Raw genomic sequence first — 23,814 nt, forward strand, 5'->3', positions numbered from 1 at the left:
CTCTCTCTCAAAAAATAAACATAAAAAAAATTGGTAGTATTTTCTTCCATTCAGAAAAAGCTGTTCTTAAATTGATGGTATAACATAACATCAGTGGTTTCTTAGACTCATAATACAGTATTAGATAGTTCTCTTTTTCTTTGGAAGGGCTTACTTCTTTAGAAGGATAGCTTCCAAAGGGAAGGATATAGAAATGTATAGGGCCTTGTCACTTTGGGAACTTCCTCAATTCCAAAATCATTTTGCTGTGTGATACTACAAAAAACCCCAACTGAAGAGTCACTGAGACAGATTTTCCTGTTTGGCTCAGAAAAGCTCACTTTGGTGAGAACCCACTCTTCCCTCATGGCTAGAATGCCACGCTGGAAGGCAGGTGGCCTCTAGTCCCCCAGACCTTGATGCCTTGAGGTTGATTTTTCCCTAGCAAGATAAAGTGGAGACCTGAGGTCTTTTTTTTTTTTTTTTTTTTTTTTTATCAAGATTGTCTCATTGCTCTATCAGAGACTTCCCTGAACCTAGTTCTCCAGTTCCTTTGATCAGCAAAAATAGTAACGGTGAGAATATTGATTAAAATAACATATTTTGGCAAGGTGTATAGCTTTTAATAGTTTTCAAGTGTATGTGTTTATATACCTTCAAGAGAGATCTTTGAGGTTGATAGGGCAAGAATTACAGTTCTCATTTGGAGATGGAGTGATGATGTTTCGGGGATTTGTGACCTATCCAAGAGAACATCCAGGAAATGAACCTAGGTCTTTAAACGCAAGCGAGGGTGGTGTGGGAGGATGGGTGTGGACTCCGGGCTCGGATGTCAGTTCTGCCCAGTTCCTAGCGGCGTCACCCCAAAAGTGTGCTCCTGTGCACAGCTAGGGTAATCAAACTACGGTCAAGCGCTCTGGCAGGATCACAGATGATACCAGCCCCATGGTGAAGGCTCAGTGCCTGGGAGACGTCATCGATTCCATGATTCTTTTTCTAGAAACCACTTAGCCTGAAGGAATGTTCACCTAAACCTGGGGCTCTTCTAAGAACTCACATGGGTCTAGAACTTCGCACACTGAAACAAGCTACATGAGCATTAGGTGGTAGTATTTTGTTTCACCATGCTAGTGAAACCAAGATGTGAGAAGTCAGACGGGCTCCGAGGGTGCCCTCTGTGCATGGCATGTGGTTGGTAACTGTTACCTGTTTAGAATCACAGCTGTTAATTAGGTTGCTGCGTTAGTTAACTGGCCTCTTTCCTATTTAGCCACAAAGGATGTGCCCAGTCTCTACTGAGGAGCCTACACAAGGACACATTTCCGTATTCCCAGGAAAACGAAATACTCATAGATGAAGATTTTTTTTTTTTTAATGTAGGGGTTAGAGGCGGGGGGGGGGGGGGGGGGGGGGAGGAAGCAACAGCACCACAATCCAAAATTCTGCTTTAGATAAGAGAGAGTTTGGTTCTCTCCTGACTCATTCTGCAGGGAAAATCTCCTAAACTGAGATTTTATTTTTTTTAGTTGTGTATTTTTGGCCACCCCTTTAATTGCACAGGACAGGTTGCCCTGAGGCGTGGTGAGTAGGGAGAAAGAGTTCAGAGGGTGCTTTATTTTTAGTTCTTCAAGTTGGCCAGCTCTTTGGGTTGATGGCATTAACGGGATTAACCCTTTCATTTTAAAAATGGGGGCAAGAAGGAGAGCGCGGGGCGGGGGGAGGAGCGACCTCTGGTAGGGCAGCGAAGGTCTGGGCTGAACATTTGGCTGTCATCATGAGGGACAGAGCACGCTTCTGCTGCTGGCGTAGACGGGCTCTGAGACCCGGTTACGTCCTACGTGTCAGCAGCCGAGCCGCGCCAGAAGCGAGGCTTCCCATCAAATTCACCTCCCGCGAAATCACTGCGGAGCCCTGGGCCATCAGGGCTCATTAGCGCCGTTTACCGTCCAGGGAGCCCCACTCCTCAGAAGGGCGAGGACCCAGGACCCGAGGGCCAGGCCTCGGGTCACCCCCCCACCAGCCGGCACCCTCCACTCCAGCCCTGACCTGTCGCTCGGGGGAGAGCGTCCCAGCGGGGGCCTGGGGAATGGCCTAGCGCTGCCAGCACAGCCCCGGGGGCAGAGCCGCGCGGTCCACCTGCTCCCCGCAAACGCGCTCCCAGGTGTGTGTGCGCCCTCCGGACCTCAGCGCGCAAATCCCAGGAAGGGGGCTCCTTTCCGATTTAAATTATTATCACACGATCCAAAGCGCGGATAGGAAGTGACTTCCCGCAGCATTTCCCGAAGTGCGCTTTGCCGACGTCAACTCTACTAAATGTTGCGGACAGGAAGTCTGGGGAAAGCAGGATCAGGAAAGTTAAAGGGGGTCCGCGGCGCGTCACAACAGAATTGCCCGGCCCCATCCGAACACATCAGCGGCGGCGCCAGGGGCGCGGCGCCACCCGGCGTCCAGCCCGGGGAACCCTGGTTTGTGCGCTGTCTCCAAGGGCTCGTTCATTTCCAAGGCGCACACTTAGGGAGACGCTGCTTTAATGCAATGGCCTCTTCCGAAATGAGGAAATAAAGCTCTCAATTGGGCTCAAAGGGGAAATTTGATATGTTAGTAGAAAGATCGAGGTTGTTTATTGTTGCTACTGTTTCATCTTTATTACTGAGATGAAGCCAGGGTAAAATTCTTATAATATTACTAACCCCATGAACATTTCTTTCCGAGTCTCTAGAAAGAGCCGATTTAAAAAGTGTTAAAAAAGGCGACAAAAAAAAAAAAAAAAAAGAAGAAGCTTATTTGAAGTGTATTCCAGTGCGTGTGATTGAATTTTTACACTTTTTAAGACTTTGTATAATGATATTTGCAAAGGAGAAAATAAAATCCTTTATCAGACTGTTTTGAGTTTGGGTTTAAAAACATGGCCAAAACCATTACCTAAATAGATTGTTCTGTTTATATTTGGGGAAGAATATGCAGACACCTACCCTGTATTTTCAACAAACCATGTTTGATTCTTAGTTATGCAAAATGTCTAAGCAATATACTGTACTGTTTGTATTAAAAATGGTATTCTGTACATATGATTTTGTACCTTTTAAAAAAGATACAATTTTTTAGTAAAGATGCAAAACTTGCATTAAAGGAATTACCAATGCTATCACAGTATCACCTTGGGAAGGGGGGGAGGGAGAGAGTGCCAAGGTCTCAGCTTTATCCCTTTATTTCTTTTAAAAATAAGCAAGAGGGCTGAAGCTTATGCGGGAAAATGTTAATATCTTAACATTTATGTTAATCTTACGTTAATGTGGTTGAGCAACGATCCTTTTGACATTTTTTTTGGTAAAAAGTTATTTTTTCACTTTTTTATACATTTAATGTGGTTCATTATAAAAAATAGAATGAAAGAGTATGTGCAAAACTCCCTAAATTCCTGATCAAATGGCTTTAGCTGGATGTGTCTAATGTACCTCATTTGCTCTGGTCACATTGTCAAAGTTGCACACTTTATCTCCTTGGCACAGGGTTTGAAATTAGTTTTACAAACGTGGGCAGCTATGGTTTTATTTGTTCTCCTGCACAGATCTAATAAAACCCACAGAGAGGTTCAATGGACACTTACTGAATAAATTCATTATATCTCAATTCTTTGGCTGAGATTTGCATTTATTATAGCTTCATTTCCATTCAACACGTAGTGATTCTCTCTAAAAGATTCTCATCTTTCTATTTAAATTAGGTGTTGAATTCCTTTAGCAACCCATAGTTCAGGCTCCATTGCCAGCTCTTCATTCTAAAAAGCTATAGCATTGATTTATTGATACATTCATGTAATTTATTAAATACTTAAGACATATCAGGCACTGTGCCGAACACATTTCCTGCTACTGTCATGTTTAACCCCACAACAATGTATGTGACACATCTTATCACTCCCATTTCACTGATGAGGAAAACAGAGGCTCGGTAAAGTTCCATAACTTACCCAAGACCCCCAAGACCACATAGCTAGAAATGTGTTCCAATCAGACCTGTTTCCTCCCAAGCCCATGGTCTTAGCTGCTCTACCGTCTTCGAGAGATGTTCTTTAGCTTTTGATTATTCGAATTCAGAGGAATGCCCCAACATAAGTGCGCATCACGTTTCTTCAATTCTAAGACAATATTTTTCACATATTTGAAGGTCAGGATATTAGAATGTCGATGTGCACAAACACAGTACTTGGTGACATTCCTGCCTCGCCACCTGCCCTCCTCCAGCCAGGGCTGCTGAATACAAGCAACTCACCCTCCGTGGTTTTGCACATTCAAGGGTGTCCTTTTTTTTAAGCTACGATGCATAGGCTACTATTGTGTCAGCAGACTGCCTTTCTTCCATTTTGGCCTGTGTTCCTCTTAGGAGGCAGCTCCTACCTACTGCAAATCCTTCCGTCTGGCCAAAGTGCTCTGCTCAGCCATTATTTATTCATATAATGCTATGTGTATTCTTGGGTACCGAATTGAATGGGCAAGTGTTTTTAATTTTTTCTTCTTTCTATACATTAGGAAAAGTAATGTTGTTTGTTTGTTTGTTTGTTTTACTTGACTGGCTCTTTAAGGAAGGGAGGGAGGGACTTTGGCTTGACTTGGTGCCACTTAAGAAAATTTCACAGCGGTCCAGAACTAATTTCATCAGGAAACATTCTGAGCTTCAGTTAAAATGTAAAATGCTTTTCCTTAGCCCCAGGATAAAATGAAATTTCATTCGCTTTTACTTTTCTGCAATAATGCCAATAAGGAGATATTGCCAGGGGCACAAGGGAAGCCAATTCTAGAGCTGAACAAATCGATGGGAAATCTACTTGCCAAATCCTGAACATACCCACTGAATGAGTGTTAAGAACACACACACACACACACACACACACATACGCCCCCTACTGAACTATCCAGGGTAAGGATAAGATTTCCCTAAAGTAACTTGGTGTTTTACTCACAGTGAGCACACTCAGTGTGAACTGCAGCCATATCGCACCTAGACTAATAATCACAGATAGCATATACTGAGTGTTAGCATTATTGAATGACAACTATGTGCCTGACTACATGCTAAGCTCTTAAATCCTAGAAGCTGCTTCCATTTTGATCCCCATTTTTCAGACGAGGAAACTGAGGCACGAGAGAGGGTAAGTCAATTGCCCGAGGTCCAACAGCCGATGAATGGCTGTTTGGTTCTAAAACCCATTCTTCTTGCCTGTATGCTGTACTACTTCTTGCTATATATACCCAAACCAAAGATAGGTTTCCAGAAAATGCTAGACAAGACTCTAAACCACGATGATGATGATGATGATGATAATTATTGCAGCCACTTATTAGTATGAGTCTTTAACTGTATACTCATGGACCATGGTAGGCTTTTTACCACACTTTACCTCATCTAATCTTCATAATCTAGGGACTCAGATTTTATATCTATCCTTATTTTATGGTGAAACTGAAGTTCAGAGAGCTCAAGTAATTTACTGAAGGTCACAGAGCTTGTTAGTTACTGGCTGACTTGGGGTTCAAACAAGTCTATAGTTGGTGCTCATCTCATTGTCTGGCTTCCACACTCACATGAGTTCCTGATTTGGTAAGGAAACAGCCCTAGAATGTTATTCTCAGCACTGTGATAGTCATGATAAATTTCATGATCACCAATCACCAATAGGGAACTTGCTCCTTCAGGATGAAGTTGGGTATGATGTAATTTTAAAATACTATAACATTACTGGGTAAGATATGTGTTTTGTGACTTTAGAATGCAGAATTTCTGTTAGAATTAATCACTCTTTGGAATAATGTCTGACTTCTGTATTAACTGCAAATGAATGTCAGAGTCAGAAAGGTAAGAGAATGAACTGATAACTACTGTTTTTTAAAAAAGCAGGGGCACCGGGGTGGGTGGCTCAGTCAGTTAAGCGTCTGACTCTTGATTTCAGCTCAAGCTGTGATCTCACAATTCGTGAGTTCGAGCCCCGAGTTGGGCTCTGCGCTGACAGTGTGGAGCCTGCTTAGGATTCTCTCTCTCCCATTCTCTCTCTCTCTCTGCCCCTCCCTTGTTTGCGTGCTCTCTCTCTCAAAATAAATAAACTTAAAAAATTAAGATAAATAAACCAAAGAACAGGAAATAAAAGACCATAAATAGATGGAGATTTCCCTTCCCTTTAAATGCACTGAAATCTAGTAAATAGAAACAATCAAATTCGAAGACAAGGAAACCAAGCTGCAAGTCCCAGGGAGTGGGCTTTCTTCTTTTTGGGATTGGGACATGTCTCCCTGTGTGGGGAGGGTGCCCACCCCACTGAGTGGGAAGACCTGGAATCTAGAATCGCCACTGGCACAGGCCTCCTCACAGGGGCTACCTTAGAGCTTTGAGGATGAGGCTCTAGTTTAGGGAAGTTAAGTCATTGATTTCTCCCAGGTCCAAAATGAGAAGAAAGGGGAGCTTAAACCGTATCTCAGGCAGATCCGAATTCAGTGAGGGCTCTTTCCTGGCTAATCCTCTCTTGGCTCCCAGGTAGCCAAGAAAATCTTAGCAGCGGAGAGCAAGAATCAGGGTATTTTGTGCCACCTCGACAGCCCGACCTCCCCAAAGTATCGGTGGCATAAAACATGCTTTTCAAACATAGGTTTAGAGTTTAATGTTATTTCTTCTGGGCAAACTTTCCAATGTAAAAAATAGTTGATGTCAAGAACTCAAATGAAAGAATCTATAAATATATTAAGAGTTTTCTCTTTGTACCTTTTCTGGGAAAGCTCTGTGGAGATTTTTAAGGGATTGAAAATGGGCTGGATAAAGTAATTCTAGTTTACACGGCTTTTTGAGCAAGGCTAATTGTATTAACCTGATTCCAACGTGATCTTATTTTTTTGTACCACATTAATACAAGCAAAAGGAATGCGCGTGCGTGCACACACACACACACACACACCCCAAATAATTTTTGTCCTCCTTTTTTGGTGCCATCTGGCCACCTCATAAGGCTCACACGAGTATCTTTGTATCAAGAGGTGCGGGGCATATGCTTTTTTTTCTGGGAAGATGATTGTGTTTATATTACAAAGATTAAAGAAAAAAACAACCCCACAGCACTATGGGAACATGGCCAATTCATCTACTTTGGAAATGGGAGTAGCTTGGTCGTCTCTGGCACATGGTACCATTGGGCATGTTTCTAAAACTCTCAGACAAGACATCACGAGCGGGCAATATTGATTCCTCTGCGAATGTAGGTCTTTTTTTTTTTCCTTTCCCACTTTAGGAGATTTGTGGACCGTATCAAATCACCTATCAGCACAGTGTCTAAAACAGAAGAATTTTAAAATAAAATCAGGCCTTCTTCTACATACGCAGAGTATGAACCAAGGTTTTAATTGAAAGCTCATTTTCCTGTGGGAACTCTCGGGCCGGGAGAGCTACCCCCCTGGGATGGAAGTCGGCAAAGGCCAAAGAGAGCAAAGGCTGTAACTCTAGCCCCTAGGAAGGGGATGGATTTGTAACTGGCAAAATGATCAGCCATTAAATCACCGGAAGAATACACTCCTAATAACTCCTTCTAAGCAATAAAGCATTTTCTCCATCACAAATTCTCAAGCGGTGGGGCACAGTGACACATTTTACTTGGACACTGGGACAGAAAAATCAGGGGGAAATGCACATCGGTGGATATGCTTTCCATCCGGACCTCTTAAAATTTACATCTCAAGGGCCAGCTGCCTGGCAGGAATGAATTGGGGTGTTCCATTTGGGGCATAACTCTAGGAAGCAGCTTCCAGGACCGACCTGATCTGAGTGTGAGTTATAGATATTATAACCAACTTTTCCTCCACACCCAAACCCTGTCCGTTCAGAAATCTTAATAGGCTTTTGAGAGCCTCCATTTAGAGCCGGCTGCATAAAATGATCCTTTGATGAAAAGGGATTGGAACAAGGGTTAAAGCCGACATTGAAAGGTGACTGTGGAGGGCACCGTGTTCATACAACCCTCCTTTAATATGTGTGGTGTGCACCTGTGATAAGATGATTCATTACCTGGGGCTGCTCTTTGACAAGCTCCATCGTTCAGCCCTCGGGGTTCTGACGGGACAATCCTGCACCCGCCCAGGAAATATAACAAGGTCAGCTTTTTTTCCCTGGGACGTAGATTGAGACGGTTTAGCTTATAATGCATCTCTGTTTACTCTTTATGTAAAATAAAAACAGGGTTCAAGACACTGCAATTCCTGTTCTCCACAGAGCAGGCCAAGCAGGGATCCGTAAAATAACTCTGGGAGGAAAAATCCTGGAGATGATGCTAGCGTCTTCTACCTGCTCCTCCACCCTCAGCAACGGCCACAGTTGAGGTGAAGGTGCCCTAACCGCCGAGGGTCTGTGCCAAGCCTTTGAACGGAGGGTACTTCTGATACCCTCAGCTTTAACTCCAGTTTGCTCTTCATGGAGCTTTCAGGTTTACTGGGGCCTTAAAGGGGGAGCTGCCCTCATCTGAAGCTTCGTCAGTGTCCTGGGGACCACGACGCAGGCACACGAGTGGTGTAAGGGAACCGTCACGCTGCCCATGACATGAGGAAGGTTCGATGGCCCCGGCAGACTGAAGTAAGCCTGCAGGCATACAAGAAACTCCCAGGAGCTTCCAGGAGAATCAGCAAGAGGCTTCTCCCCCCCTTTCCTCTGTTTCTCTTATAGGACTGCCCGGTTCTTTCCATCAGGTCCCCATATTAGTCAGAAATTGGCTTGCTTAGGACTAGTTTAGAAATCTTAGAGCAATTAGAGAAGGAAACTTACCAGTTTCCCCCACCGTCCCAGTTTAAAAAGAATAAATACATAAGCAGAACTGAAATTTTGTTTTTAAAATTTACTTTTTTTTTTTTTAAAGACTGCCCCATCACGAAAAGTATTTCCTTCAGTTAAGGTCAGAACAAGAACCGTTGTACAGAAATAAAAACAAAATAAAAACGTAAGACATTCTAGGGGAAGGGGGAAAAAAAATCTTGTTCCTAAAATATAGAAACACCTCCCAACCCTTCTCCTATTCTTGACATTGCTAGTAAACATTATTTATTTGCCTCGAATAGATGCGGTTACATATCACTGTCATGCAAAAGAAATTCATTTCCTTTCCGAGTTCCATCTGCCATAAAGATTCACTCTTGTTCCCATCTCCCACTCACCTGTCCTTGTGCATTAGTAACTAGTTGACCCGTGACCCCCTGAAGGCTGGAGAGGGCATTGCCAAAGGCCTGTGAGCTTGCTATGGAGCCCATGGCGGCTGCAGCCGCTGCAGCCTGACTTGTTAGTGGATTATTAACCAGCTGCAAAGAGAGAAAAGATCAGGGTGAACCACCAAGAGAGGCACAGCACAAGGATACAACATTCATGTGGGGGAAGAAGTTCTCACTCAACTGGCTCATGCAAAGGGCCCGGAACCCACCGGAGGGAGCCTGGTGAACATTCGCTCTGAAGCTGTGGGCTCTTGGGGTGGTGGGGTAGGGGGTGGGGGGGCAGGTGGCTGGAAAGGAGGCTGGAAAGAAAAGAGTGGAGACTGGGTTCAGGACTAGCCCCAGGAGAGAGTGAGGTGGGCCTTGGGGTTGCAGCAGGCCGTGAGAGTCTTGCCAGGTGGACGAGTGACTTTGAAGAAGTCCCTGGATTTTGTCCCCTAGCCTAAATAAAACCCTGGGGAAATGTCTCCCTTCCTTGAGGTAAGCAGACTGGTTGTGGATTAAAGTAGGTTTGGAGCAGGATTGGAGGGGAGGAACAGATGTGAAGGATTTCTGCAAATAAATTTATCATTTTTGTTTGTGAATTGCAGTTTCTTTTAGGGTCATTGGGTAAGATGGATGCCTCACTCCCTTTCTTCAAGGAAGAAGGAAACCAAAGTCAGTAGAAATAGAAACCTCCAGCCTCTGTGCTCTCAGAGGGTGAGCTTAGGGTTGAGACTTCCGGCAGGCCGGGGTGAGGGGCTCACCCTGACTATGGGGTTCAAGGCCAATGAGGAAGGTCCTTTGGTGAATGACCATGTTGATATCTATCTGCTTGCTGTCTTAGCTAATATATGGTCTTCCCTTGGTCTTTTTCCTGGGACAAGGAAAGAGGGAGGAGAATTTGACTTGGGTTGGGGGGGAACCCACTCAAGGAGGAGGTTATAGCTGCCAAAACCTGTTTTTCCATGGAGACCAATTCAATATTCTTTATCCTGCCAATTTTCCACGCCACAGGTTTTCAGGCCTTCTGACCATGAGGCAAAAGTGTAGCCTGAACTAAAATCTGCATTTAGGTTAATGACTAGATATAAATTCAAGAAACATTTAAACTATTTTCACAGTATTGGTTTTGATACATGAATTTCATTTGTATTTATTCTAGGGTGTTATTTTTTCCCCATATAGTTCCTCTCAAGTACAACGATTGTTGTGTATAATAATGCATTTTCCATCACCCGTTCCCACATCCATGAAATTCCTGCATTTGAGTGGAAGCCTGCCAAGACTAAGACTTGGTGGGAAAAAAATTAATGCCATACTTAATGCAGGTCCCAGAAACTCTTTTTCTACTTTTCTTCTTTACTTTCTCAATTCAGTCTCTCTTCTTTCTTTCTTTTCCTCCTTCCTTCTTTCTTTCCCTCAAAACATATTTTACTGCTTAATTCCTTTGGACATTTGCCTAGAGTTTTGTATCACCTGACGAGGACGGGAATACTAATTGTCAGAGGAAACATCAAAAAAGGACAGGAATTTAATAATTCTTTTTCCATTAATGTGATATCCTTATCTCTTTGGTTTCTTTATTAATCTATAATCGAATTTCACATAACTGGTTCTACAGAAATCCCATTGACCTGAAGCAGATTTTTTTTTAAGAAGTGAAAATCCATTTTAAGCTCATTACTTTATGTGTCTTTTGCCTTTATCTCTCTCCTAAAAGACAAGAATGATTTTCATTTTAAGGAGAAAAAAAATTCTCATTCATCAGTCTAAAAGAAACCCTGTCTTATCCCAGATTACCACCATGGGATTTAAAATTCGGGTTGGCCTTGTTCTTGGTTTCCTGCTTTTATAGTGTAGATGGGGCAAATCGTGGCAAATAGTTAAGTGAAAACTCTCCCTGCTTTTGGCTTAGCCACCTTCAGGGAAAGAGTTTGTACTGTGTACCTGTTTTCACTCTCAAAGTGAGACGATTCTTTAGGAATACCTTCCCCAAACTGCAAGGACAGACAGCCTATTAGTACACCATTCTCAGTTCATGTGCCAGCTGCTATGTTTACCCTTCTTTTATGCAATAAAAGTTAAAATTATAATGAAATTCCCCAGGTTCAGACAGATCTCAAAATAAGTTTCTTAAGCTCAAAGAAAAATTAAATCACATGCAGTTTGATTTTAGTGTTGAAGAGGCCATTTTGTCCCTGAATTTCAGGTGCAAAATTTAGATAGGGACATGCAGAATGCTTTCTGAAGAAGACAGACCATGCTTCGTATTTAACGAAGAGAAAATATTTTTAAATTTTTTTTAAACGTTTATTTATTTTTGGGACAGAGAGAGACAGAGCATGAATGGGGGAGGGGCAGAGAGAGAGGGAGACACAGAATCGGAAGCAGGCTCCAGGCTCTGAGCCATCAGCCCAGAGCCCGACGCGGGGCTCAAACTCATGGACCGCGAGATCATGACCTGAGCTGAAGTCGGACGCTTAACCGACGGAGCCACCCAGGCCCCCCGAGAAAATATTTTTAGAAATTGTAAGACATTTCCCTAACATCTCGGTCAATCAAAAATTCAAATAGGAAATTATGGAAGTCCTCTCTGGATATGATTCTGGAGAATTCCTTCCATTTAGGACGTGAGTGTATTGTTCGGCTATGGTCCTACGTAAAGGACCTTTGCTGTAAATTCAGGCGTTATATCAAGGGTCAGCTATGGTTCTGAATGAGAAACAAAGTGGCTACTTAAGGGCAGGCTCTCAGCCTTTGTGTTACAGGGCCAGGAATGGGTATCCTTGTGCTTCTCTGCAAGGTTGCTTCGGCAACCACAGATGTACAGATTTTGGTGATTTTTAATGTTTATTTCCTCTATATCCTGGTCCTAGTTTCCTCCCTTTGCTTCCTTTCCCTCTTAATGGAGCAAATGCCGACTTGATGACTCTCTTATCTCTTGCCCTGCATCCCTAGGTCTTTGGGAAAGGCCTGGGGGGCTCTGGGGAGATGCCTTGCTGGCCCCTGGACGTAGAGCTAGAACTGAAGGCGAGGGGTTGTGGCGCGTGCCGACGGCGGGTACTAGTCAGTGTGCAAGTTGACGCATTTCAGGTGGACCATTGGAGTTGTTGATGGATACAGCTTCATAAATATCTTTGGGCCTTTCTGCCTGTGACTGCCAAGGCAGGGATGTAATATGCATCAACATATGTGGCAGGGAGGGGGAGGGAATGGGAGGGAAGCCATAAGTGTTCCCTTCATCACCTCGGGTCATGTCACTCTGTATTGTCCCCAGTCATGTCATATTAGCAGTGTTCCTATCACCACTTCTTCTTGATTGGAGACTCAGGGTAGATTTGGACAGCGGGGAGCCCAGGCACAACAAATGTACATAATGAGCACCTTGGCATTCTAGGACCAACTGGATATTTTGAAGTTGCTGCCAAGTTTATGCGTTCAGATCTTTCATTGCCAATGTGCCTAAGCAGCAGAGGGATGGCCCAAATGAAGTCTGATTGTATTACATACTTGCATTTTCCACAGACTGACTCGAAAGTCATGCTGAATTCTAGTGCAGGCTTGTTTATAAATGTGGAAGCTCCGAAAGCAAGGATTTGCAGATCCTTGGCTGTTTTACCAAATGGATTCTGGGACTTGAATCCACCAAGCTATGGTTGTATAATTCATAGATAGTCTAAAAAAAACCTACTAAGAGAAGAAACACTAATTTTTTTTTAATTTTTTAAAATGTTTTAATTAATTAATTAATTTATTTATTTTTTCAACGTTTATTTATTTTTGGGACAGAGAGAGACAGAGCATGAACGGGGGAGGGGCAGAGAGAGAGGGAGACACAGAATCAGAAACAGGCTCCAGGCTCTGAGCCATCAGCCCAGAGCCCGACGCGGGGCTCGAACTCAGCAACAGCGAGATCGTGACCTGGCTGAAGTCGGACGCTTAACCGACTGCGCCACCCAGGCGCCCCATGTTTTTATTTATTTTTGAAGGAGAGAGAGAGAGAGAGCATGAGCAGGGGAGGAACAGAGAGGGAGGGAGACACAGAATCTGATGCAGGCTCCAGGCTCTGAGCTGCCAGCAACAGAGCACGAAGCGAGGCTCGAACTCACGAACTGTGAGATCATGACCTGAGCCGAAGTCGGACACCCAACCGACTGAGCCACCGAGGTGCCCGAAGAAACACTAATTTATTAAGATGGCCCCTGGCCTCCCCCGTTTTAGAGAATAAAATAACAGAGAATAATTATTAAAAATAGTTTTGTACCAGCAAGGAAGGGCTCAGAGCCCTGCCCATCCATGCACGCAGGGGAGGGCACCGGCTTTGAAACCAGACTGTCTTGGGTTGTGACTAAGTAAACCACGTCTCATCGTGTCATGGGTAAAATGGGTGTAAAGAAGGTACCATCCACAGAGTCACAATGAGGAAGAAATGAGCTACTACATACAAAAGTTGTAGAATAACAGTTGGCATATATTATGTTCTCAATAAACGTCAGCTATCATTCTCACTGTTCATATTGTGCATGAAGATTTTGAACTCATCAGTTTATCAGAATTAGAGCTCACCTTTATAAATATCTTTTCCCTTTGGAAATAATGTGGACACAGGCAACTGTGTTCTCCATATTTATATTTTAACTGTATTTTCTGATTTTATTTTGCTTATTCTTACAGAGTAGCTTGAAGGAAGGTCCTAGCTAACTAACGTGATTATTAGAGGAGGTTTCATGACTTAAAAGACAAATAGGCCACTTAAAAAGACTTCAGGCTGGAGGACATCAAAAAGAAGAATGGAAAACTTGACTTTACCTGCTTGTCTTGGGCTTCCTCATACTTGATTATTTATAGAGAAATTTATGGAGAAAGCAGCGTTTGGCCTGTGAGGCCAGGGTTGGTCATGGCAGACCAGCGAGAGGAGACCTTCTTTCTAGGATATCAGACTCATTCTTAGTTTACAACATTTGTTAGGTTTCCACAAAGACGCCCATTTTGGTGTTTAATTCCTGCTTCATGTCAAAATATTGTGAGTGACTCTATCCCACAGTTGCTGATTTGAGAGTGAAGGCAGTGAAGGATTTGCAATGGCTTATATCTACATCCATACATCAATATGGATATTAGTGCTCATTTCATAATGAGAAAAAAAAATCCATATTCCCAGATCTCCACTGCTTTGTATACATCTTTTTTATCTGAAAACATGAGGTGGCAATGAGAAGAAAAACTTCAATTAGAGTCTCTTCCAGGAGCACTCTTTGATGATGTCATACATATGACATCATAAAAATGTTACCACAGGGGCTCAGTTGGCCGAGGGTCCAACTCTTGATTTTGGCTCAGGTCATGATTTCAGTTCAGGTCAAGCTTGCGGCTCTTTCTCTCTCTCTCCAAAAAGAAAGATGTCAGCATAAATTACGTCACTACTTGGTGTAGGGGTGTCTTTGCTTTATCTTCTCTCTCTCTGAAAGACTCACAACCTCCATCCTGGTAAAGAATTCAGGTTTCTTGAATCTGAGCATTAGTAATCATGACACTATTCATGAAAAGTATGCTGATCGTGGCATTCAATTTTTTAAATATTAAAAAAAATTTTTTTTGAGAGAGAGAACATGAGCAGGGAAGGGGGCAGAGGGAGAGAGAGAGAAAGAGAGAGAGAGAGAAAGAGAGAGAGAGAGAGAGAGAGAGAGAGAGAGAGAGAATCCCAAGTAGGTTCCACAGTCATCTCAGAGCCTGACACGGAGCTTGATCCCATGACCCTGGGATCATGACCTGAGCCAAAATCAAGAGTTGGACCCTCAACTGACTGAGTCACCCAGGTGCCCTTACAGTATTCTAATCTTATGAATCTTATTTACAAAAATATAGCAGCATGAGGCAGCTTAGCTATGGCATTATGTTCTATGTTTATGCCTTTATTCCAAGAGGGAGTTATGAATGCAGCAGGCATAAAACCTTTCCTTGAAGCATAATTGGCCATGATCTATAGTTTTATCATTCTCCTCATGAGCTATGTGGATTTCATAGAGTATGGATTTTGGAGCAGCTCTTTTTGCTACTAACTTCTCAATTTAGAACCCTGAAACCAGGGCGCCATTTGTTTTAAATGAGGATGTTCATAAATGCATTTGTCACTGTTCCCTCCCATTTAAGGTCCAAGTGACTTGCAGCGGCTGCCTAGAAACAGGAGGGCAAATGTGGCTTTCCGAGTTCATTTACATGCATTAGGTCCTTGACTTTTCTTAAGCTGTAGATGTGAAAAATGTGTCTCTTGGTCCCTTGGGACCCTTTTGGACAAATTGGTGCTTCCATTTATTACCCTCAAGTCTTCTCTTAAAAGGTCAAGGAAATACCAGTAGACAGATGTTGGAAGGTGGCCATATTTATCTCAAAAACCTATTTGATGTGGGTTTTATCCTACAAGACTATCCCCATGGGTCTCATGATTATTATGTTACAAAACTCTCATAACAGTTCGAGATAAGCTTTGTGAGTTTTAATATCGAGCCATGCTTTGCCACTCATTTTCTGCCCATTTCCCTGCAGAGATGGCAATAGACCAGTTGCCGACCATCCAACTTTCTGCCCACCGGAAGTCTCCGGCTGAAGTGCCTGAGGTTTGCAGCAATGACCCAGGCACTACAACATCCTAAACTATCTTTGGTTCATCAGTGTAAAATCACATTGATTCCAGGATATTTTAGAATAAGTTTTATTTTATGACAAAACTGCAAGTATAGTATCTTCTTAATAACCCCCTAATCTCCAGGCATATTTGTTAACAGAGGAGTTTTTTAAATGACCTAATGTTTGAAGTTGGGTTTCCCAGAAACAGGATGGGGAAGGGAAGGATTCTCGTCCCAGGGGGGCTGTAGAGTGTGAGTCAGGCTTCAGAGCTGTCCCAGCTCAAGGCAAGGAAGTTGGATGTTCTCACTGGGCACTTGACAGTCCTAGTCGACAGCCCCTGGGGTCAAGGATGGGTTGGAAATCTAATCCCTGGCACTGTTGGTTCTTTGCTCTTGGGGTAAAGCTCATACTGGAGGCTGAAGGATGGGAGAAAAGCTGCAGGCCCTGGTTGCTGAAAACCCCCCAAAAGGGTAAAGGCAACTCATGGAAATGGGATTCCAGGGGACCCAGGTGGAACATTATCATTACCCGCTACAGTGCAAACATCACTTCCTTTCACTCATTAATGTCTTCCTCCCGCAAACATTGATTCAGTGCCCACCATGTGGTGGGAACAGTATGAGGGGAAACTGACATGACATGTTCCCTACCCTCATGGGGCTTAGGGTTAAACAAGGAAAAAGACATTGTTAGGGAGGGAAGGGAAGCAGGAAGAGATGAGCTGTGTAAGGAGCAGTATCCAGACCTGGAGAGGGTGGCAGTCTGGGGTGGGCAGTGGTGAGAGACATCGTGGGTCCAAAGAGACCTGGGATGAGCAGCTCTGAGTCTTTTCACCTACGCTTGCTCAGAGTTGCACAGAGATGTGACTGACAATGGATGAGCCATTCTACCTGAAGGGATTAAGAGGTTGAATTCTGGAACCAGACTGCCTGAGTAACTGTAGTCTGTACAGTTTGTGCCCCCTCCCTTCATAGGCTGAAATCTTAACCCCCAAAGATGATGGTATTACAAGGAGGGGCCTTTGGGATGAGCTTACATCACAAGGGGGGGAGCCCTCATGAATGAGATTAATGCCTTATAAAACAGATCTTATAGACATCCCTAGCCCCTTCCACCATGTGAGGACACAGTGAGAAGGCGAGGTGAACCAGGAAGAGGCTCTGGCCAGAACCTGACTAGGCTGGTGCCTCACCCTTGGATTTGCCAGCCAACAGAACTGTGAGAAATAAACTTCTGTTGTTTATAAGCCACCCAGTATTTCATTAGTACAGCCTGACTGGACGGAGACACTTTCTGTGTTCAGGTTTCTTCAGTTTTAGTAAAATGGGAATTTTTTATTTAGTTTATTTATTCATTTTGAGATACAGCATGAACAGGGCTGAGAGAGAGAGAGAGAGAGAGAGAGAGAGAGAGAATCCCAAGCAGGCTCCATGCTATCAGCACAGAGCCTGATGTGGGGCTCGAACTCATGAACTGTGAGATCAGGACCTGAGTGGAAACCAAGAGTTGGACGCTCAACTGACTCAGCCACCCAGGTGCCCCAGTAAAATGGGAATATTAATAGTGGCCATGACTTCACAGGGTTGTGAAAAATCACACAAGTTGCCATATACAAAACACTGGAGGAATTTCTGGCACACAGGAAGCATTATATATGTTTTGTTGTAGGAATTTTTATTCCTTCTAGGAACTTCTGGTCATGCTGTTGTAGGATTGGGTTCTCTCTGGCCCTCACTCCCCCCAGGGCAGTAACACTGGTCCTTTCACAGATCCTCAATGATGTCAGCATGCTCACATTTGCTAGGTCTACATCTGGATCTCTCTTTCCCACTCACACACCTCTTCTCCCAGGTCACCCCTTAGAGACACCTGCCTTGACCACCCTATCTGCCTTTCTTTCAGAGATTCGCTCCATGACCTGTAAAAAGAGACGATAGGACGTCGGGGATGTTTCTACATAATCCATGGTGAGGTGGGGAGAGCGATGGGGTGGAGAAGGCGGTCTCAGGTTGAGCGTCTGGAAGCTGCGGGTAGACATGTGTGGTTTGTTCTACTACTTGCTTTACTTTTGTGTACACTTGCAATTTCCCACAATCAAGTTTTTTAAAACTTCCCTCACAGCACTAATAGGGCCTGATATTTTCATTTGTTCATTCCCATTATCCTCCTCTCTCGAATATGGATTTTAGTTCACTGCTCTAGCTTTGAATCCTTCAACAGTGCCGGGCACCCAATGGGCCCTCAATCAACATTTATTGAATGAACATAGGAAGGGGTGAGTCGAGGATATCTAGGCCTGACCAGGACCTTGGTGGGAGTTTGGCCCTTTAATATTTACAGAAAAGGGTAAAAATTTGGCAGGCAAATTTGTCTAAACTTTTCTTCTCCTTCTCCTCCTCCTCGTCCTCTTTATCCTCCTTGTCCTCCTCCTTCTTCTTCTTCTTCTTCTTCTTCTTCTTCTTCTTCTTTCTTCTTCTTCAATACAGCACCATGCTTTACAGTCTTTCACAGTACGCAGAACTGACTGGCCAGAGCCTCGGAGGACATGATGACCCCGTCCTGAGAGTCTTGAATAATCACTAATGTGTGACTTCATCCTGTGAGTCAGCACTTTTAGGCCTCCTCTCAGCAGCTCAGGCAGATTCCTGTAAGGAATCCTGGGATACTCCAGGATATAAAACTCATTAATGGCAGCATCTAAAGATGAAGGCCCAGCGATTCCCTGGACATCGTGGACCCCAAGCCCCAGATGTCCCTGAAAATTGCATGCCTGGAAATGAGTGTGGGTAGGGCCGGGGGGAGGGCTTAATCTTTAGGTTTCATGTTACCTGGGTGCTTCAGGATAAGGAGGCAGGGAACGAAGCTTTTCTATTTTTATTATTGGGCTGTGGTGGTGGACATGGAAGGGTTGTTGCGAGTCTACATCCTCAGCCCAGCCTCGTGAGCTAGACAGAGCAAAGCCCATGTAGACAGCAGCATGGGTGGGAACAGAAGGGGCTGTTTCCCCAGATGAGGATGAACCTATCTGTCCCTGGGCATAAATACTGCTGCTCTGAGGCCAGGTGATGGTGTGGATCACTTAAGGATGGATACACTCTCCTTTGTGCAGCCTCACTGTGCTGGGATTTCAGGAGGTGTCTGTCCACTTGGGCAGTTAGATGACTTATGGCTCCTGGAGGCCCTGGATGTAGAGGCAGAAGTGAGGGTCTACTCAGATGGCTTCACAAACTCTGGACATCACTGCAGGTGGACAGAGGGGACTCTGAGAGCAGACATGCATGCCCTAGAGAATATTCTAGAAGTACTCTGGAGAAAAAGGTAGATCTTGCAAGGGGTCCGGGTCCAGGTAATGCAGGGTGATCAACAGATCTGTAAGGAGGGAGCAGGGACATTTGAGGAGAGGAAGGAAATAAACAAGGGTGGGCAGCATACTGTGATTTTGTGGCAAACTACTAGGAAGTTCTTTGAAGGGATGCATTTCTTCTTCATTTTTAAATTTACTGATAAAATAGTCAAGCCCAGAGTTGAAGGAGGGGGCAGGGGGGGAATGCTAGCCTTTAACTCAACCTAATGCATTCGATTTTGAAGTAGAGAGGTCGGCATTATGGAAACATACCAACTCTAAATCAGATTTTACCCAAGTTATATGCAGCCCAATACTGTGTTACCACAAGCTTACACATCTCATTTCCTTTTCTGTCTAGTCCTCCATTTAATAACCTGAAAATCTATCTCTTTATTGAGTTTCATGCTATTTTCTTACTTACATACAATAGTGCTGCTCTTACCAATTGCCTATTGTCATGGCACATTAGTTAGGTGAATTTGTTGATATTTCAAAATTACTCTTTCTGTATTTTTTATTCTATCATCCAGTTTAAACAAGTGGTCGGGAGCACTCCTGTGATGAAACAAGGCTATACTTTTTTTTTTTTTTTTTTAAAGAATAAGTTGCTGCCACAGTACAATAGTTGGTAATATTCTGGTTTGTAGCTGTGGGGACCTACAGCTCACTCCTTCCCCGCCCGTGCCTAATTTACTTACAGTAGTCCCCAGCTCAAAGGAAGACGAAGCATGGGAGCCTCCCGACAATTTTGTTCATGAAATGTTTCCCAGCGACTATGGTACAGGCTGTAAGTCAGACCCCGGGATACAGACACAAGCCCTCTTTTCTCAAGGGGCTTCCGGTCTAATCCATAGCTATTGATTTTGACCTCTTGTACCTGTGGTCCTATAATAAAGGGGTGTTCTGAACTCAGGTGAGGAGCCCTCAGTAGGCCTCAGGCAACCAGACCACTTGGGAACTGAATTTTAAAGGCTGATGAGGAGTTGACTGGGAAAAAGGTGGGAAGGGGAGAAAACTCTTCAATCGCTGGCAATAGCAGGATAGCTGTATGGAGGCAAGAGGTGGCGTTTGGTAGATGTGGAGCCACTACATTGGCACGTGGATATTCTGGAAATGGAATGAAGTGGAGAAAGAAGTGGCAGAGATGAGGTAAAACATGGGATTATGGAGGGATGACTCTGTCACTTTCAGGGGTTTGTCCTTCATTCTATAGGCAAGAGTGGAGAGAGATGATCAGATCTGACGTTCACAATGGTCACTTGGGAGACTGAGTGGAACTGGCTGAGAGTGGGTCAGACTAGAGCCTGACAGAGCAAGGACAGAGGCAGGGGGCTGCCCTGTACTGGAGAAGGGGTGTGGCTCGGGGTAACTTTGCACACAGAACACAGTCTAGTTCACGTTCACTGACTCAGCAAACATGGAGCGTCAACTATACGTCAGGTACAGTGATATGGTCTTTCCCCCAAAGAGCTTTTAAGGTATGGGGGAGGCAGAGACATAGACAAATCAAGAGCTAATGGTGCAAATCAAAACCATAATGAGATATGGCTCACACCTGTTAGAATGGCTATCTTCAAAAAGACAAGTAGCAAATGTTGACAAGGATGTGGCGAAAAGGGAACCCTCCTGCACTGTTGGTGGGAATGCAAACTGGTTTAGCCGCTGTGGAAAACAGTATGGAGGCTCCTCAAAAAGTTAAAAATAGAATTACTATATGATCCAGCAATCCCACTTCTGGGTATTTATCCAAAGAATACAAAAACACTCACTAACTTGTAAAGATATCTGCACCCCCATGTTCACTGCAGTCATTATTTATAATAGCCAAGATATGGAAACAATCTAAGTGTCCCTTGTGATTTTATATATATTATTATATGTATAATATATAATAATATTATATAAGAAATAAATATATATTTCTTATATAATATTATTGATATTAAACATTAATATATATTAATATCACTCTATGTTATTTACACATAATGATATATATAATATTATTTAGCCATAAAAAATAATGCAATCTTACCATTTGCAACAACACAGATGGACCTCAAGTTGCATTATGCTATGTGAAATAAGTCATACAAAGACTAGTACTGTATGATCTCACTTATGTGTGGAACAACAAAAATAACCACAACCCCCCACCCCCCCACCCCCCTGCCCAGCTCATAGATACAGAGAATAGATTGGTGGTTGCCAGAAGCAAAGGGTGGTGTGGGCCAAATGGGTGAAAGGGATCAAAAGGTACAAACTTCCAGTTATGAGATAAGTAAGCCATGGAATATAATGGCATGGCAACTGTAGTTAATAACACAGCGTTGCACAGTTGAGAATTGCTGAGAGCAAATCTTAAAGTCCCCATCACAAGAGAAAAAGAATTTTGTAACTATGCGTAGCGATGGATGTTAACTAGACTGATTTTGTAATACCTACAAATATCAAATCGTTATATTATACACCTGAAACAGTATGATGTTATATGTCAATTATACCTCAATTTAAAAAAGAGAGAGAGAGAACCAATGGGTACGAGCCAGGATAGGTGTGTGCTCAGCGAGCTGGGGGAATATTGGGCAACTGGCTAGTTCAGTGGGGACAGAGAGAGGCATCAGGGAAGCTGCAGGAAATAACTGATAGGAGTTCAATCCTGAATAAATGGCAGATCAATTAAGCAGATGGGACAAGAAGGGCAACTGGAGAAGAGAAGTACAAAGTTATGGAAACATCTTAGAGTTCCTGGTGTCTTCTGAATGGCCACAGCACAGTTAGGGCAGGAAATGGGGTTAGGAAAGTTCTGGGCTGGGTTCTGAAGCAGAGAAAGAAGGTAGGAAAGTCTACGTTAGAGAGCACGTGTGTGCGGGGCACACGTGTGTTCATACGGTACAGAGCGTTCATCTCCCTAGTGACTTCCCTGCAAGCTGTCGCTACAAAAGTGCCTGAATATTCACATCCATATCGTGGAAGTAGCCTTAATGGCTTTGCAGCACAGGAAACAACACTAATTGATAGTCACTGAATCATAAAATCCTTTCATATATTTTATATAAAGGGAAATCTCAACTGCTGACCGACCAAAAATTAACAATTGAATTTTGATAAAATACAGAAGGTTCTCTGTTACAAAAAATTACAAAGATGGATTATAAATGATCAATTGTATCCATGTATCCACCTTGGTATCCATGACTGGGTCCCTGTGTGAAGATTGAGCTGTGATTTTATAAATTAATTATACGGGTTGCATTAATCGATAAGATTTCAGGTCTCTGACATTCGGCCCAGAGAAGATGAGAGTCTGTATTTACTTTGGAGCTATTTTACTCCCGAATATGTATATTTTGTATAGATAGATACTGATTTTGCTAATGAAACTCAAGAAAATTTTCATCAACTCCAAATCAAGTTAAACTTATCACTTATAAGGAACAAATCATATGTTTCTTCTTCCTTTCCTTCCAATAACCACATTGGTTATTAAAATGTGCTTGTAACAAATATGACACATAATATCTTGGTTTTATCCACCCACTGGCAAATGAAGCGCCTGTTTAAACTGTTACTGAATTTTATTATTATGCATAATGGCTTGCTTGCCCCATAAAATATATTCACTGAACAGCTATTGTACAAGAAGCTAGTCAGAAGATGAGCTTTTCTTCCCACAAAACAATACTACAGTTGGGTCATGCATTACTTTTCCCCAAGGACCAGCATAAATCAACCCATTTATTGGTCTGCAATTGAATATTAGGATATCTACTTTCTTGAATTCACAATAAGGGTCAGATTTACCAATTTAAACTATGAGATGAAGAAAATGCTGGTTTTGGTCACATCACACCCATCTTTAAGTGGGTGCCCTTTTGCAGCCCTAGGCTAAACTCTATGAGGGTCCCTTCCTTGTAAAGAGTAGAGGTTTTTGGCAGATGGCACATGCGCACATCACGAGAGCAGCGGCCACACCCACATCAGCCGCGCTGCAGCCGCCGTGCGCGCAAGAGAACTTTGGCATTAGGAAAAACAAATGGTCCAAATTATTAGAGGAAATACGATTCTGTAGAAAGAGGAAGATAAGTACACGAAAGAGAAAGCAGAAAACACGGCCCGAATGCTCTGAGGTAAATAAAATCCTTCTGCGCTCGCAAAATATATTGGTTATAGGTTGTTCTAAAAACATTAAGCCCACAGTAAGAACCACTACCTGTAGGAGCCGTAAGCCAAGAAAATATAAAAAGTTGTTGTATAGATCGTTCGGGAAGTTTCCATTAATAAAACCGAACATGGGTTAAAAAACATAAAGCTTAATCTCACCGAGAGCAAAGGCAAAGCTGTGTCAGAGTTTTCCGCATGCAGGGAGAAGAGGGCAGAAAGTCACTGAAGAAATCAATCTACCCAATCAGCAAGGAGAAAAATATGTGTAAAAACTTCTTGCCAATAGTGGGAACTATTGAGAAATGTCTGGCCCTGCGTTTACAGGCAGGAACTAGGTAACCAGTGATGGAGAGGGGAATGTGAAATCGCTGTCAGGGTCCCCGGGCACTCCTGAGTCAGCAGCTGACTGGTTGTGCGTGCTTCCTTGCTCTGTCCATGCTCGATCTGCTTGCCCATAAAATGAGAAGGTTGAGCTAGATCGGTGGTTCTCAAAAA

The 23,814-nt window shown here is 43.3% G+C and overlaps 1 protein-coding gene across 1 annotated transcript in view; it reads right to left on the minus strand.

Annotated features, from left to right (window-relative positions):
* The window catches only part of POU6F2 (POU class 6 homeobox 2), a 491,184-nt gene that overhangs the window by 44,596 nt on the left and 422,774 nt on the right, over positions 1-23,814 (minus strand). Inside the window, exon 6 of the mRNA XM_047850244.1 lies at positions 9,156-9,296. Within this exon, the coding sequence (XP_047706200.1) occupies positions 9,156-9,296 (141 nt within the window). The remainder of the gene's footprint in view (positions 1-9,155; positions 9,297-23,814) is intronic.

Source organism: Prionailurus viverrinus, chromosome A2 (genome assembly GCF_022837055.1).
Source record: "Prionailurus viverrinus isolate Anna chromosome A2, UM_Priviv_1.0, whole genome shotgun sequence".
Taxonomy (NCBI): domain Eukaryota; kingdom Metazoa; phylum Chordata; class Mammalia; order Carnivora; family Felidae; genus Prionailurus; species Prionailurus viverrinus.